This window comes from Drosophila subpulchrella, unplaced genomic scaffold (assembly GCF_014743375.2).
Source record: "Drosophila subpulchrella strain 33 F10 #4 breed RU33 unplaced genomic scaffold, RU_Dsub_v1.1 Primary Assembly Seq354, whole genome shotgun sequence".
In the NCBI taxonomy this organism is placed as follows: domain Eukaryota; kingdom Metazoa; phylum Arthropoda; class Insecta; order Diptera; family Drosophilidae; genus Drosophila; species Drosophila subpulchrella.
The window spans coordinates 7,656,262-7,672,009 of NW_023665577.1; the positions used below are offsets into that span (position 1 = coordinate 7,656,262).

General features: G+C 40.5%; 2 protein-coding genes across 26 annotated transcripts in view; one reads left to right on the plus strand and one right to left on the minus strand.

Annotated features, from left to right (window-relative positions):
- LOC119560923 (TLD domain-containing protein 2) overlaps positions 1-15,748 on the plus strand; it is an 83,420-nt gene that overhangs the window by 43,902 nt on the left and 23,770 nt on the right. For 8 of the 25 annotated variants that reach the window (XM_037874642.1, XM_037874639.1, XM_037874640.1 and 5 more), the window contains 5 exons: positions 10,742-10,845; positions 12,329-12,622; positions 14,262-14,747; positions 14,807-14,913; positions 14,972-15,126. In XM_037874642.1, the coding sequence (XP_037730570.1) occupies positions 10,742-10,845; positions 12,329-12,622; positions 14,262-14,747; positions 14,807-14,913; positions 14,972-15,126 (1,146 nt within the window). Of the gene's footprint in view, positions 1-4,482; positions 4,559-6,153; positions 6,226-10,741; positions 10,846-12,328; positions 12,623-13,292; positions 13,441-14,261; positions 14,748-14,806; positions 14,914-14,971; positions 15,127-15,748 lie in introns of those variants that run through there. The other 17 variants (XM_037874629.1, XM_037874632.1, XM_037874634.1 and 14 more) reach the window with 10 other exon arrangements.
- LOC119560929 (probable mitochondrial import inner membrane translocase subunit Tim17 1) lies at positions 9,086-10,267 on the minus strand. Its single transcript, XM_037874664.1, has 3 exons — positions 9,875-10,267; positions 9,378-9,562; positions 9,086-9,311 (listed from the first exon to the last, which is right to left on the minus strand). Exons 1-3 carry the CDS (start codon positions 10,194-10,196, stop codon positions 9,291-9,293), a joined length of 528 nt encoding a protein of 175 aa, XP_037730592.1. The 5' UTR covers positions 10,197-10,267; the 3' UTR covers positions 9,086-9,290.

Consider the following 15,748-nt stretch of genomic DNA (forward strand, 5'->3'; position numbering starts at 1 on the left):
TTGTCGTATATTCATTTCTTTTCCTGACTCACCTTGGGGGTAAATCAATGAAGATTAAAAATGTTACCATTGTTAATGTCTTTGATATTGATTCATTTCCCCAAGCAAAACACCCCAGATAAAAGGTTCAAAGAGTTTGAGTGAGTCATTCGCGAGTGGAGTACCCAGATCAAACTTTTATTGGTAGTCAGCAACTGTCGATTCGACACTTGAAAGTGTCTCAATATCAGATTCAAAGAAGCAGACACATTCTCGAGTTGTACTATTTCTTTCGAGCTGGAACCCACTTCAGCTTATCAAATTAGCACAGAAAACAACAGGCCCACGAACACGGGAACCCTTTAGGAAACTCGGTACAATGTTCACTCCACCTCACCGCACGTCTATAACTCGTAACGCCCCTTTGACGGCGTCGAGGGTTTTGTTGAAAACACAAACAAAAATAAATACAGAATACAAAAACAGCAACAGAATCGGACAAAAAAGGTAACAAGAGTTTGTGACAGGTACTTGGCAAACGCAATGGCTCGAAAGTATACTTTATTATATTGTGTATAATCGTACGATTTATGGGGGACTGACCAAAGAGTTCCATAAGACCTCAATCGGGTTCGGCTGGCCTGACATTTTGGTATCAACATATATCTCTTTATAGCCGCCCAATATAAAGCGAATTGAGTCGTAATTCATTTTTAGAACTGCCCCCGCCCCTGGCCATATGTATATACCATATAAGGCTCATACGTATATGTGTGCATTTGTCCGAAATCGATTTCGTCGTTTCCCCATGTCATTTGGGTACAATTTGTTCTGTTTGGCTTTAAGCTATCTCTAATACATATACCATTCCAAGTTCTCTAAACAAGTTCGCTTTGATGTAATCCTATGGGTTCATTTGCTTCAATATTCACCGATGATCATTGCAAAATTAATTACCTAGCTCCAGGCTTGAGAAATTCTTGAATGGTAATTAATATTGCAACTAGGTAATACATTTAAAAGGGGGCCCAGACAGCTCGACGTAGTCAGGTAAGATTTTAGTAATTATCAGGTGTGATAGATGATTGATCAGAAAGAATCCGCTTAGGTTACTTGACGTTCATGCTAATTTGCTAGAAATGAGATAAATATGGTAATTAAACTGAAAAGTTTACAATCCAGTTGAGGATTTTATGACTGAGCAGACATAATGATTGATCAAAAGAAAGCCGGGCTGCTAGACAGAGGAACAAGATATTATCTCATTGTTAACTACGAATAATTATTCAAACTTTTATTTGTAAATTTATAAGTCAATTAGCTACGAGACATTCCAAGTCAATTTAATGTAGGATTCGGTTTTCTATCTACATATATCCCTAGCATCTTTATTTTCCATTGTAAAAAGAAATTCCCTTCTCACGTTTTGTTTGCCTGGCCATTTAGCGCGCATTTTAAATTAGTTGTTTAAATATTTATCTAAACTAAACATATGATAACAACCCTGGAAGACGTAACCTATTATTATTTGCGTAACTGTCGCACTATCAACTTGAAAGTCATAAAGTAACTGAAGTTAGGTCAGATCTATTCGGAAATTTTCAGATCTTCATCCACATTGGATTCACAAAAACAGAAAATATATTGTTTTAGATAAAATATATTGAAATAGATCTTAATAGCATGATAGGTATCAGCAAAGACATATTCACCAGAGTATATTATCTTGATTCAAGTATGATATGATCCTATGTTCTTTTATGATCAAAATCAAATCAAACTTGGATATTATTTGTGCAAATGTCATTGTTCCGACGATGTATTTCTGGTGATATGAAAACGTACTTTCATTTCCACCCCAACTTAGGTTCCACACTCAATGGAAATTAAAGTGGGGATCTGGGGATCGCTTGGGTCGAATGATTACGTGCGTGTGTGCACAAAGTCCACAGAGGCAGAGGCCTTTTATTGCGCTCGGCTGGCTGCTGATTTGATAAATATATATTAATGTCAGAACAAGAGGGCAGCGGAGCACTCGCACTCGCACACCAGCGCACCATATCCAGAATGATAACATCCAGTCCCAGTTCCAGTGCCCATGCCATTAACGATGACAGACCAGACCCATGGGATGATATTATTCTGCGTCTGTCAGTTGGAAATGGAACTGTCGCGTAGCGAGACATTTGAACCGATCTCTCCCTCGATTCCGCGGCTGGATCGCATCCGAAAAATCGTAATTTTATGCAAATGCAAAGTGGCAAAGTGTTAAACTGGATTCTCAGTGCCTTCGAGAGAGTGTGTTGAGTTAATTACAATTCATAATTTATTTACAATACAAATTGCTTATATATTTATTACGAAATGTGCAGGGCAATTAGGCTATATGGCATTAAATATTCATTACATTAAACGAAACTCTTTAAAACCAATTAACTGCAATTTCTTCGAGCAGCGCCTGTTCCAGATCGAAACCCAATGGAGAGAATTCCCAACGATCTCAGTTTTTGTTCATTGATGAAAATTTGTTCGATTCGAAACCGAGTTTTGCATTCGTTCAATTAGATTCTCGCTTTGTTTATTGACTGCTTGTTTTTTCCCAATGATAAGGGGGTCTTATCTTAATTTACGTAAAGCAAGTTTCAATTTAAATGAAAGATAACAGTTTCGCAGCGCTGTTGTTGCCGCGTCAGTTTGTGTAAATATTTTGAGTTTTGGCCAAACTGGTTTATTGAAATTCGCCTCTGCCTTTCTTTGTTTTGAAGCGATGTTTTTATTCGGCTTGTGGAATTTACAAAAGTGAAGGTCAGTTAAGTCAGTCAGAAGGAAAAATACAAACATTTTTAGGGGATCAGGTTCTGTTTATTGTATAATAGGTCTATTAAGGGGCTCGACTGTCCAGCTCCCAAAGATTTGGCCAGGTGTTGCCTGTTCGCCATTTGAATTGGCTCAATAAGCCGCTAATGAAGGCGGGCTGACAACTCCCACAGATGGGCCACGAAAATTATAGGCCCCATGCTAAATAGCTGGCTAACACGACACATCCAAACTAGACTTTATGCGAATACCAATCAGGTGGAAAAAAATAATGCTCCCTGGAAAAAAGTATCAAACGAGTTGCTGATGTTTTCATTACGACGCCGCTGGCGCCGAGAAATTAAAGGCAACTGACCACAATCAGTCGTGCTCACACCCGCGAGACATTACAAAGTAATATAAAATGCAATTAATTGTTTCAATTAAGGCCAGTCCAAAAAATGTTGGCGTGCAATATAAATGTGCGACGATTATTTCCTCGTCTGCGCATGACTAAGAACGCAGCCAGCTAATTTAAATATTTACAAAACACTTTTTATTTCCAAATACCCGCCAACGAGATAATGCCGTCGTTGACTTTCTTTCCCTGGCTGCGGGTGAAGGCCAACCTTAACCCAAATTTGTGTTTTCTGCGGGTTTGCGGAGGAGGATTAATTTCAAGAGCGCATTAAGTAAGCACTGACCTTGTCCGGGGTTCAAGAGTGATCACTTGGGGGCTGTGGTTGAGGTAATCACTTGAGAGTTTGATCGGGGAATCATAATCAACTGGGGAGAAGATAATGTTTTAGATGAGAAACCAGCTTGATTAGTTCAATTCTCAGTTATTATTTGCCTCACCATTTTATCCCACAATGCTTTCACACTTTCCAGGAACTTGAGTCATTACGCAATCGTCACGTGCTGGCTTGCCCTCGAATATGACACATTTTCGATGCAAAAATGGCACAGGCTGAGGCAAAAATGTGTCCAAAAATCCAATTAACCTTTTTCTTGGTCGTTAAGTTGGTAGCAACGGACGAGCAAATACAAACAGCACTTCGTTCGTTTTATTTTTCCAGAGCAGCAGAAAGCCAGGCAAACAGAGATAACAATGCGGCATAAAATTCTAATTATGAGGTGGGAGGCGGGCGGGGCCTTAGGGGGAATTTAAATATGACTATCAAGAGTCGGGCCGGAGGCGAAATAGAGTTATATCAAAATCAAAGGCGGAATTAATTCGGTGACCGAACAACACGTGACGGTATTTATTAGACAACCGCTGCAGTTTGCTGTCAGTTTTGTTGGCTCGTATTTTCAGCTGAGACCGAGTCTCCGGCTGATAAGGGCCGACTTTGGGCGTATTTTATAGCGCTTTTCCCTGCTCGACGGCTCCTCCGACAAGCTAATTAATTTTGTCATCAATATTTTCCAGCACCTACAACACTGACAGCCAAATTGAATCATTAAAAGTCAACAGTGTCAAGTGAATTTATCTTTTGTTTGTTTTAGCCACATTCCGCTTTTTTCTCACTCATCTGTCAACTGCTACGGCTATGATTGATCGACTAGTTAATCGGTATCCGATATTTCCCCAAAGCATTCATCAATTTCCTTTAATTGTTTTAGCCCTTAAGTTGTGTGTAAAGGCGTCGCAGAAATTGCATTTAATTTGGGGTTAATATTGTTTCTACTTTAGTGTAAGCAAAGCAATAAACAAGTGAAAAAGAAAGACATAATCTGAATACAAAATGCAGAACGTTATAATAACATCAAACTATTATTGGTAAGCTAGTTTGTATCTATTGTATATATCCACGATTTTGTCAAAAATGGTCGATACTATAGAATTCTGTTAAAAAATCATTAGCCGACAATTGCCTGGTAACCGATATACGTCCCTCATAATTTGTATCTTTATGATGGTTGTTAAAAACTTTCGATTAGATCCCAAACGTTTTTGTCAGCCGATTTCCAAGAAAATGTTTGGTGCTTGAGATCGTTAAAAAATACAGGTAGATTTAAAATAATAATGAAAAGCCCCGAACTTATTTGTTTATATCATAAAGCCCATAAAACATCCCAAATAATTATCTTGCGATAAAATTAAATCTCTTGAGGTTGAGACTAACTTCCGGTGAGCTTAAGCCCGAAGACCATTATAATCAAACACTCCAAGCATGATCTTGAGCACGTACTCCTATTCCCCACGCTTCCACCCGAATTCCCTTTTGTTTGCTCATTGAGATTCGCCTTTTTGGCGTTGTGGGTCAATGTTAAGTAAAACCAACAGGTTTTGTAAGGCGAAGAAAAGGAAAGCACCAATCACTTTCATTAAATAAAATATCTTCTTTATAACCCACTAAAATTATAAAAGTAAGATTTATAATTCATTTATTAATGGTCTGCTGAATGGCTTTTATCTGGCTTTATATATTTTCATTGACCCAATTAACAAAGAGTTTCCATAAATTTCTTCGACACCTATTGAACCCAAATTGTGAGTCGATTCAACGACTTTTGGTAATTGCCCCAAATTTAGATAAACTGTCTATGCCAAATGTTTCGACTATGGGCTGTATCAGAGACTTTTCGGGTGTCTAGGTTTGCGTATATACGAAACCTTGAGTTCCAGCAATCTTAACTGAAATAGTCGCAAAATGTGGGATTTTTCTGTGCACTCGTATCATATCGGTCTATAAACTGTTCACCCTTGACAAGCTTAAGTGTTTTTGCAGCTCAATTTGGACTTTTGTTTTAACGAGATTTGGAGTGCGTAAACTAATGCTGATAGTACCAACTGATTGCAAATAAATGAGAGTTCTTGAAAACCGTCCTATGTAAAGTGCTAAAGATTCTATAAAATAAAACTTTGTTTGATTTGATAATACCAAATAGACTGCTAGAAGGGTAGAAATTATTAAGAATACTATATATATAAATTATCCCCCAAGTCAGACCCATTTATTTCCACGACCTCACCCGGTTCGCCTTTTTTCTGGACGTGACGATTCCAAAGCAATTAGCTCAAAGTCGGCTAAACCACGTGCTCCCCACAGACATTTACCCATGTAGATATGTGGCGATCCATATGGTGGGCAATTAGACGGGAGGATTCGGGGTTGGGACCCGATGAATTCCTCCTCTACGTGTGCATTCCGAAAACTGGCGTTTGTTAAACTCGCTCGATTCAGGCGAGATACACTGGCAGTGTGTGTGTACTTTGAATTTACCATTTCGTAATTATATATTTTTATTTACCATATTATTTTCTCCGTTTATTTCGTTGGACCTACTGTATTTGTTTTGGCACAATTTGCTCATTTAATTGGTTTTGTCCGCCTGCCCCGATGTGCTCCTTATGATTTGCGAACGTGCCAGGTCACGTAGGGCTAGTCAAGATGTTTCCAGTTTGTCACGCAGCGTTGACAATTTGGCGATTCCCGTGCGCAGGTAAGTTGCAACTAACGAGTCCACCTGCCCATAGAAACACCCCACACCCAACCACCCAACCACCCAACCACCCATCCACACAAATGCAAATGAGCCAGAGCCACATCCAGTAAACTTACTTATGTGTAGAAAGGCCTTTGACGCACCTGCATGACATAATTATCTGAATCTATGTGTCGCTGTTGAATGTTGCATGGCCCGCCTCGCCTGTATTTAACTCACCTGCACGCTCATATATGATAACTTTTGCATTTTTAGAATTAAGAAATAACCATATACTTGACTTTCAGCGAATTGTGACCATAGCTGCGAAGCCAATTTGCTGGCAATTTATGAACTTTCGAACGGGCCAATCGATTGCCACAATAAATTATTTTTGCGGTCGGTAAATAAGCTGAGCAAAAACTAAACCAAAACGGCAGGCAGCAAATATTGATAATTTATAAAGCGAGCGGGCAAATTACACTCGGTCTCAGATTATTTATAGATAATCTTAATGTTCGCTGTCGTCTTATTAACGATTTTTGATAATTTATAAGTCGCGTATAAGTATAAATAAATGGCTGTGTTTAATTGATGTTGACAGATAAAATCCGCGCTTTGAAGGGTGTGAGATAAGGCAGTTTTCTGAAAACGAGAGTGTAAATATTCCAATTCGATAATAGGATAGCTAAGATCAGAATACCTAGAATACAACATATTATTATCAATTTCACAACTGCAATAATCGGTAATAATTAATGGTGTTGTGCGTCGCAAATCACGTATACGTAGTAGTACTGACTCACTCGCTGAGTTCAACGTGGTCTGTCTACGATTCGACATGATCCATGGAAAGAAATAAGTAAAATAGTGCCTCAGGTAGCACCCCCGTGGGTTGTTGACACTTGGCCTGGTGGAATTGTGCCAGTAAAACGGCTACTGCTGTTTTCGGTGTTCATGCCACTGATCGCAGCCCAGGGCCAAATATCCGAAGGTAAACAATGCACAACAGCGATAAGATACCTATATACCCCCAGTGGTCGAGCCCTGAATGACTCGGGCCTCATTGGCTTTACTGGGTACCCTCTGGCTGTTTATGACACGTCGCATTCCTGCAATTTTGTGTAATTTTCCTAGTATTTGACTTTGTGGGAAATATGGAAAAGCAGCCAGGTATGCGTCAGTTTATTTTTTATTTTGTGCGTCCAACTGGTTTATGTGGAAGCGTGTCTGGGCCATTTAACAACTCGCCACGATTAGTTACAGGGATTAGAGCAGGTGATTGATAAGATCTGATCGGTGGTACGACATGCATTCGCAAAAAGACGTCTAAGTCAAAGATTCCTTTCTCTTCGCACAGTATCTTCGGATCTGAGCCACCTAATATCTTCGATTAGGTGATACTGCCCGTTTTTGGCTCGCCTTGCTTTCGCCGACCTCCTCGCCAGCCAAATAGAAGAATGCGAAAAATAAATTCAGCCTCCGAGAACAATATTTATGTCATTTACAATTACCCATGTTTACTTGCCGAACAAAAGCAGAATACTTTTCCATATTAACGCGAAAGCCAACTGTGCAAATGGGATTCCACTGCTAGGTCGCTGTCTGTACTCAATTATTTAAATTTAAATACCTAAATAACTCGAGACGTGGTCGTCGTCATACGGAGCCAACTTAAAATCAAACACAGTTGTTTCGCCCAGACATTGTTTTTGCAAGGGTTTTCACTCGAATAGGCCTATCCTTAGTGATAAAGCTGGCATTCTTGTTTGGTTTCGGAAAGGTTTTTTCAGCTGCAGCTGCCGTGCCCAGACTTTCCATGGAAAATTCTCACTGGCAAATATGGGTAGGAATTAAACAGGGGGAAAACAAATATCGAATGGGCGACAAATATGCGTTAAATAATTATTAAGTATTTGCTGTTCAGTGTTTATCCTCGAACAAAAGCACTTTGCATGCGCCAGCTGAAAGCTTCGGTCGAACAATAATTCTACCCGCTCACATATTTATATTTTATCATTGATATTCAATTATGGTTATCGCCGTTTGCTCACTAATTGGCAGCGCAGTGAAAGACACGCGCAAATAATTTTTTATTATTTCAGGGGATAGGGCGACACTTGATCGGCAGAAAGAAGTCTCAATATATTTATATTCACGAATGTTTCCCCCTCTGTCGATTCGGCAAGTAGTTGTCATTCACTTTGCTGTGATACAACTATCTTGGCAGAGGAAAACTTACTTTCCCGCCCGAAATCGTAACGGAAATTAGTTTTGCCAATCAAAGGGGCCGCAATAATAGGGAAAACACACACACACACATAACGGCAGGAAAACAGCCGTAGGTACAAGAAAATCATGCAGCGAAAATGTTAAAAATATAAAATATAAAATATACCAATGTTTAGATTAAATATTAAATGAAATGGCTTACCAAATGATCTAGCATGGACGAAATGTAGTAGATTTTTGAATGAATTTATACAAGATAATAGCATTGAATAAAATGTTTAAATAACAAAAGTTGGTAGTCACGTTGAGTTTAAATACCGAAACAATTTATGAAAAACTTCAAATAAAATAAGCAAATATATTTAAAGCCCCAAAGTATAGGTGTGAGAATGAACCCCGCGTTTATCTATTTGGGAACCGCACAAAAGCAGCAATCCTCGATCGTATATCAAGTCGGCAGTAAATAATTCTTGCTTGCCGACTATAGATAACTTCTATCTGGATCCAAGGGGTTCAGGCAGGCAGCTCCGAATGAATATGGAATCACAAGTATGGAGCTAGGAAGCACACGCGCCTCCCAAAACGCCACGACACTTCGGATCGACTTCAGACTGTGCCTATTAAAATGCCGAAACAAACAAACAAGAAACGAAAGGAAAATATATTTATGATTCTAAAACTTGCAAAGTACGACAATTGAATTTAAATTGAAACCGGAATGCCGCCAGTCTCAGATTTGGAGGCGTTGTCGTTGAACAATCAAAGTAAGTTCGTATCAAATTGGTATGCAGTCGTCGATCTACGGATCGCGGATGGATAGCGACGTCTATGCGATGACGCAGCGAAGAATTCTACAATGACGACGGATCAGCCTGGGATTGAAGAGTGCAAGTTGGAGAAAGGGGTGTTCTTCTGGAGGCGATGGCTATCCCACTTACCTCTGCATAGTCCGCGCCAAAGGGATAAAAGTCCTTCTGCTGCTGCCTGTATATCTCCTGCCGCTCCACGGGCGACACCTGGCGGTAGGAATCCGCCGAGTAATGGGCCACCGCAATGCCCACGCCCTCGATCAGGGCCAAAAGAACGCCGCCCACCAAGGCACTGCTGAGCATGGAAGTAAGTCCTGGGGAAAAGAGAATAAAAGTGGGACTTACGTAAGTGGTACCACACATTTCATACTCTTGATATCACCCCATTTGAGGTATGTTTAATAGCAATGATAGCATCTAAGAAAAACCCCTACCAGAAACTAGGGTTATTTAAATTGCCATAAACATCTATGGAACTGTGCTAATATTAATGTACTGGCAACGACAAACAAGTTGATCGGTCAGATGTTTATAAAAACTAAGAGATGCTTCCACAAAAACCCACATGAGCTTTCAATCATCATCCACGAGTCCATAAATCACCTGAAAGGACACAAAAAACTTACCAGTGCGAGCAGCCAGAATACCCCCCGTGGCCGCCCCACTAATAATCGCGTTCCACGGGTCCTCCTTCTTCCGGTAGTAGACCAGTGTGCAGTCGATAGCGCTGAACGTAGCGCCCCACACCGCGAAGTTCCCGCCCACCAGACCGGAGCGGGCCCGTACCGCTGCAAATCCCCCGCTCAGTCGGTGTTTCAGACCGGCGGGGGCGTTACGATAGCCCTTGATCGCCTGGAAGGCTCCTCCGCCCAGGGCGCCCATAGCGAAGGCTCCGCCGCAATCCTCGATAATGCGGAAGGGACACGGCTCACGACTGTATTCCTCCATGGCCGTTGATTTTACGGATTCGTCGCAGTAGAGAGAAATTGTTCGGTTGACAAACAAGCACTATGTAGCAAGGATAGATTGCCAGGTCAAGGCCTTCTTATAAGGCATAGTTATTCGAAACCATATTTTAAATCTAACTTCGGGATATTTACATTGAGTGCTTCCATTAATTATATTAATCTCGAAGCATCTTAAGGACAAGTCAAATGAAAATCGTGACTTCTCCCCAATCGTTTAAAGGCTATTTCAAATAAAACAAATCGAACCGTTTAGAAAAACACTTAAAATACGTCGTTTTGCCTTATTTGTACACCCGCCGATTGTCAAGATAATCTTTACAAAACGATAGCAAATACACAACAAAAAGGTTGAATAAAAAAGGCAAACGGGCTGCCAATAAATAAATTGTTATTACCCAGTTATGGTCACAATTCGGGCTGGAAATTTGTAAGTGATAAGGATCGCAACAGATTGCGCTCCGATCGCTACAAGCCCCAAATATTCCATTCACAGTCGATTTTACAACCGTTTTGTGACTTTTTCAGGAGCAAATCGCGCAGCGTGGATCACGGCCTTGCGGCTCCGTTTGACTTGGACTCGCTCCGCTCGAAAGTGGAGCAGCGCTTCGAGAGCGTCGACAAACTATCAAGTGAGTATCGCAATAGAAATGCCTACTAATTAACTTGGTATGGGTAAAAGAACAGTCTATCTTAATATCTCTCAAGTCGAAGACTTATCCTTGAAATGAACTGCCACATTTATTGACAACAGAAAGAAAATACATAAATATTAAATAATTTGTAAATTAACATAAACACGGGTTCATTATTAGTAAGTAGTTTAACGAGGACTTGCCGCTCCTCTAGTTCCAGATTTCAAAGGTCTTGTTCGAATTTTACTTGTCCAATAGCTCCACCTATAGGACTTTGCGCTTAAGAAACCGTGTAGATAACTTGGCCGCTAGGTGTCGCTGTGGCTTATTACACGAACGGCATTGAGTAAAATGCCATGTAAATACTGGTGCTGCTGTTTTTGTTCGATGTAGAAAAAAATAAGGATGTCGCAGAGTAACCATAGTTACATAGGGATGTACATATACCGAGAAAAAGTTCGATATGAACATGATAAAATTTTTATATATCGAAATGTTACAAATCGAAAAATATCGCATTAACGTTGAAATATTATTATTATTCATTTATTTTTTTTCACCGAATATATTTTTTGGTAAATTCTTTTTTTAAATTTCTAACAATGTCAAGTTTATAACATCGATCTTTGCGTTTAATATCAATACTGTACCTACTTATCGATATTTTATGACTTCAATAGTACGGATTAGATTACTAGCAATTCAAAGGTACAACAAAAATATTTTTTTAACCCTTAAAAAAAAAATAAAAGAAAAAATTTTTTAAATAGGTTTTTTTTTTGAGAATAAGTGTAAAGAATATATTTTTCTTAATTTTAGGAAGCCAAATTATATGTGACTTTAATTCTTTAATTCGTGCTAAATCATTATTACTCGGCAATAACTCAAGGGTTAAGTGGAAAAATCGTTTGACAACATTTCGTATCATCGATCGCATAAGTAATCAAGTCGCTGGTTATCTGAGTCACTGCTGAATATTTTTGAAACGAGGGGGTTACCTACAAACTAATTCTTATCGTGCTTTTCCGTATCATAGTTAGCTTGATAACAGTTCTGTTTGGCTTGAGTTTGTGATTTTCCCAACCCAGTTGCTCTGGCTTTTCGCACGGTTCGGTTGCAGAATGTTAGGGTTTGAAAAAGCGCGCCCAAGCTAACAGCACAGATGATGCGATGACAGCTTGACAGAAGAGATGAGCCAGCATTTTGGAGGATAAATTCTTGTAATTCTGTGGAAAATGCTGGAAGTGATTGAGATATACTGGCACCTGCCGACGAACGAGTTCTCGGTTATCTACCTCTGCCGGCAGCAGGTTCCGCCCACAGGTGTTGTTTTCTCGCAGCTGCGACCCGATGGCGATTTGTTCGAGGTCTTCCAGCAGCGCCCCCCAATTCCAATCAAAGCCCATCCGCCGAGTAACCAAACAAACGACCACTTTTCGCCACCGAATGTTATTAATTATCATTTCTTTTCGTTTCGCAGGGCAAAAGTCTTCATTGCCCACCATACCCACCATTTCCTACACCGTGGGCAATCGCGACACCCTGACCTCAGTGGCCGCCCGATTCGACACTACTCCCTCGGAGCTGACCCACCTGAACCGGCTGAACAGCTCCTTCATTTACCCCGGCCAGCAGCTGCTGGTGCCCGACAAGAAGGCCAAGGACAAGGACGACGCCTCCAGCAGCTCCACCCACGACCTGGACGGAGGCAGCCTGTCCGGGAAATCGAGTCCGGTGGAGCGCAAGTTGTCCGGCGACGAGAGCCGCGAGAAAGGTAAGCTCCGTGGAAATGGTGCAATTGGTGCGACGATAGTGAAGTATTTGCCATCATCGCCGCTTGAGATTTTTAGTTGCACGAGCTCTGCATGCCACCAGGTCGAAAAACCATTAAAAAAAAACCAGGTGCATCCTTTTAACAAATAACTAGTTTAAAATTGCTCATTTATCGTTCTTTATTTAAATCTGTTAGGGACCAACCACTCTATCTTTATTTTTTTATGAAAATTTACATAGTTGAGAAAACATGCTCCGATCTTTAGAAAATTGTTAGTCCTTGATATTCCGGGGATTCACACTTATCTCATAAAGACACATGCAAATGTATACGTAAATTGCCATTGAGTATTATACAAGTATAAAATTTATTATTTATTATATCCCACTATTACTAAAATACCAGTTCCTTTTAGGTTTAAGAAGTTAAGAAGTTTCGGCATTTTAAAATTACCGCTCACAGATCTCAACAATTTTTGTAATCCCCTTATTTAGATTTGTGAATTTGGTATATTGCGCCCTGTTAAAAGTGGCTCTTGCTAACATTCTGTTAACAGATTTAACATTTAACATTTTTAGGGAATTCGCGGTGGTCGAGAGGGCAAAGCCGTTTCCCCATCTGGTCACACTGCAGTCCAATGTTTTTTTTAATAATATAACGTGTTGTTTTCCTCGACTTAGAATTCTTGATATCAGGTTGAATTTTTGAAGTTAACGAGCTTTTGTGCCTTGAATGTGGATGGTCTAAAAGTGGACAGTGGGACGAACTCAAGATCTGCAATTTCAGCATGCACACCGCTGTCTTCTGGCGCAATGGAGGTTATTGTTTGTTTTTCTTACCATTGTTGTCGCAACGATCTGTGAACAAGTGCTAATTGCGGTTGACAAACTACTGGCCTTGAACGATCCAGGTTTTCCGGAAACAAACGGCTACCCACGGGTCACGTTTTCACGGCCTTATCCCCGGAAATCGCATCTTCGTTACTGGCAATTGGTTATATCTGGAAACTTGCCGACCTAGCTAGGAACCATTTACTTTAAAATTGTTCTTTTTTTTTAATCTATAAAAACGTCTACATATTATAACTAGTTAGAACCGGAAGAGCTGTATGATTATTAGAGAACATTTTTTTTTTCTAAATGCATGGCCTTATCAGGTCTTGTGACAAATGCTTAAGCATTTTCAAAATTCTCCAAATGTACACAGTAATTATGAGCTCAAATACCATCTGCTTAAATCATTTTCAAAATTACTTTCGCTTTTACTACCTTTATTGATATTTTCAATTAAATCTAAACTCAAGAGCTACTGAAAATAAAGTGCACCCTGCAAGTTATCTTTTATGCTTTTCACCTTACCTACCTAGAAAAATCGTAAAAAATGCCCCGTCGTAACACTTAGAACAACAAAGGAGGTCACAAGGCGCAGATTTAGTTTAAACTATCTCATATATCAATTTTGCTTTCACTATCTTATCGCCGGGCACGGGTGTAGTTGATAAAAATCACAGCCCAGCAAAAGCCCTCCGAAAACCACTCGCCCCCAATATTATATTAACTAAACGCCGTTTTTTGCAGACCAATATATTATATTTTTCGCAACTCGAATCATTGTGTTAATTGAATGCCGTTCATTGCAGACATACTCGAGGGCCTGCGCCCCGGATCCCCCAAGCCCGGTCACATCGAACGCGTGGGCGGAAGCAGCCAGCAGCAGGCGGAGGAGGAGGCCAACAAGAGCGACGATCCGGTGATCACCCAGCGCTTCCTCAAGATCAATGTGCGCCACATCACGGACGGACAGGGCGTGGTGGGCGGCGTCCTCCTGGTCACGCCCAACGCCGTCATGTTTGATCCCAATGTCAGCGATCCCCTGGTCATTGAGCACGGCCCGGAGAGCTATGGCGTCATCGCGCCCATGGAGCTGGTGGTGAACGCCGCCATCTTCCACGACATTGCGCACATGCGGGTGGCCGGAGGAGCAGGGCAAGGCCTTAACTCCGGGTCGGGCGACGCCGAGAAGCCGGAGATATATTATCCCAAACCAGTATTAGTCGAGGAGGACTCCAAGGAGTTGTCCGAGCAGCAGCCGCTGCTGGGCGAGGACGGCAAAGAGCGTTTGGATGGTGAGTTGTTTAGAAACTATTTTTCAAATGTAAAGTCTTAATGCCTATTTCCATAATAGCTGAAATCGGATCGTTGGAGATTGCCGACGACCAGGAGTCGCTTTGCTCCAGCACTGGACGCGATGGCGACGCCTTTCCCAAAGCCTTCGACCGCGAACGTGTGGAGGTAAATATTTTAATCACATAATCCCCTATACAAACTTACTTGATTGATGTTGCTCCAGGACTCATCTACGGAAGCCAAAGATAGCGCTAAGACTGACGCTCAAGACGATGAAGACAAGAAGACCGGCCTGGGCCTCTCCAGCACTCGTTCCACCCTCGAGGAGCGGCGCAAGAGTTTGTTGGATCACCACTGGGCCATTCCGAGCAAAGACCGGTTAGTGTTTGCCCAGCTGCCACACGCTTCATAACTCACACATTCTCCTAGCAATTTTGTTTGTTCAACCATATTTAAACGTTTTTTCTCACATCACGAAATGAGGGAAATTTTGTTAAATAATTGTAGAGTTTTATCGTTTGGTCTGCTTAAATATTTTTGAAAACTTTCCAAAATTGTATCAGAACTTGTGGTCGTTAGACCTTTACCCATTGATTGTGGTAACTTGATCATTGTATTTTCAAAAAAAGAAAAAACATTGTTCAGAGATAATTCTAATTACCATAACACAATTACGAAGCTCAAGCTCAATTACTTCATATATCATAACAAAATACCTAGATAATTGATATGCATGCGATTTAAATCTGTTTACGGTTTCCCATGACTACCGAAGAATTAATGAATTTGATAATTTAATACTATATGCGCATTTTCTTTTTAATATCGATGGCAGCTTTTAATGACGTATTATCTCAAGTAGCTTCCATAAAGTAATTAACTTGGGAATACACCTAGCTGAACTACTTTATCACACCGAAATCATTTTAGATAAGACTTTGGCTTGCCAAAGAGCGTTTTTAATTGCTTTAATAACTTTTTGTTTGTATTCTTGTGTTTT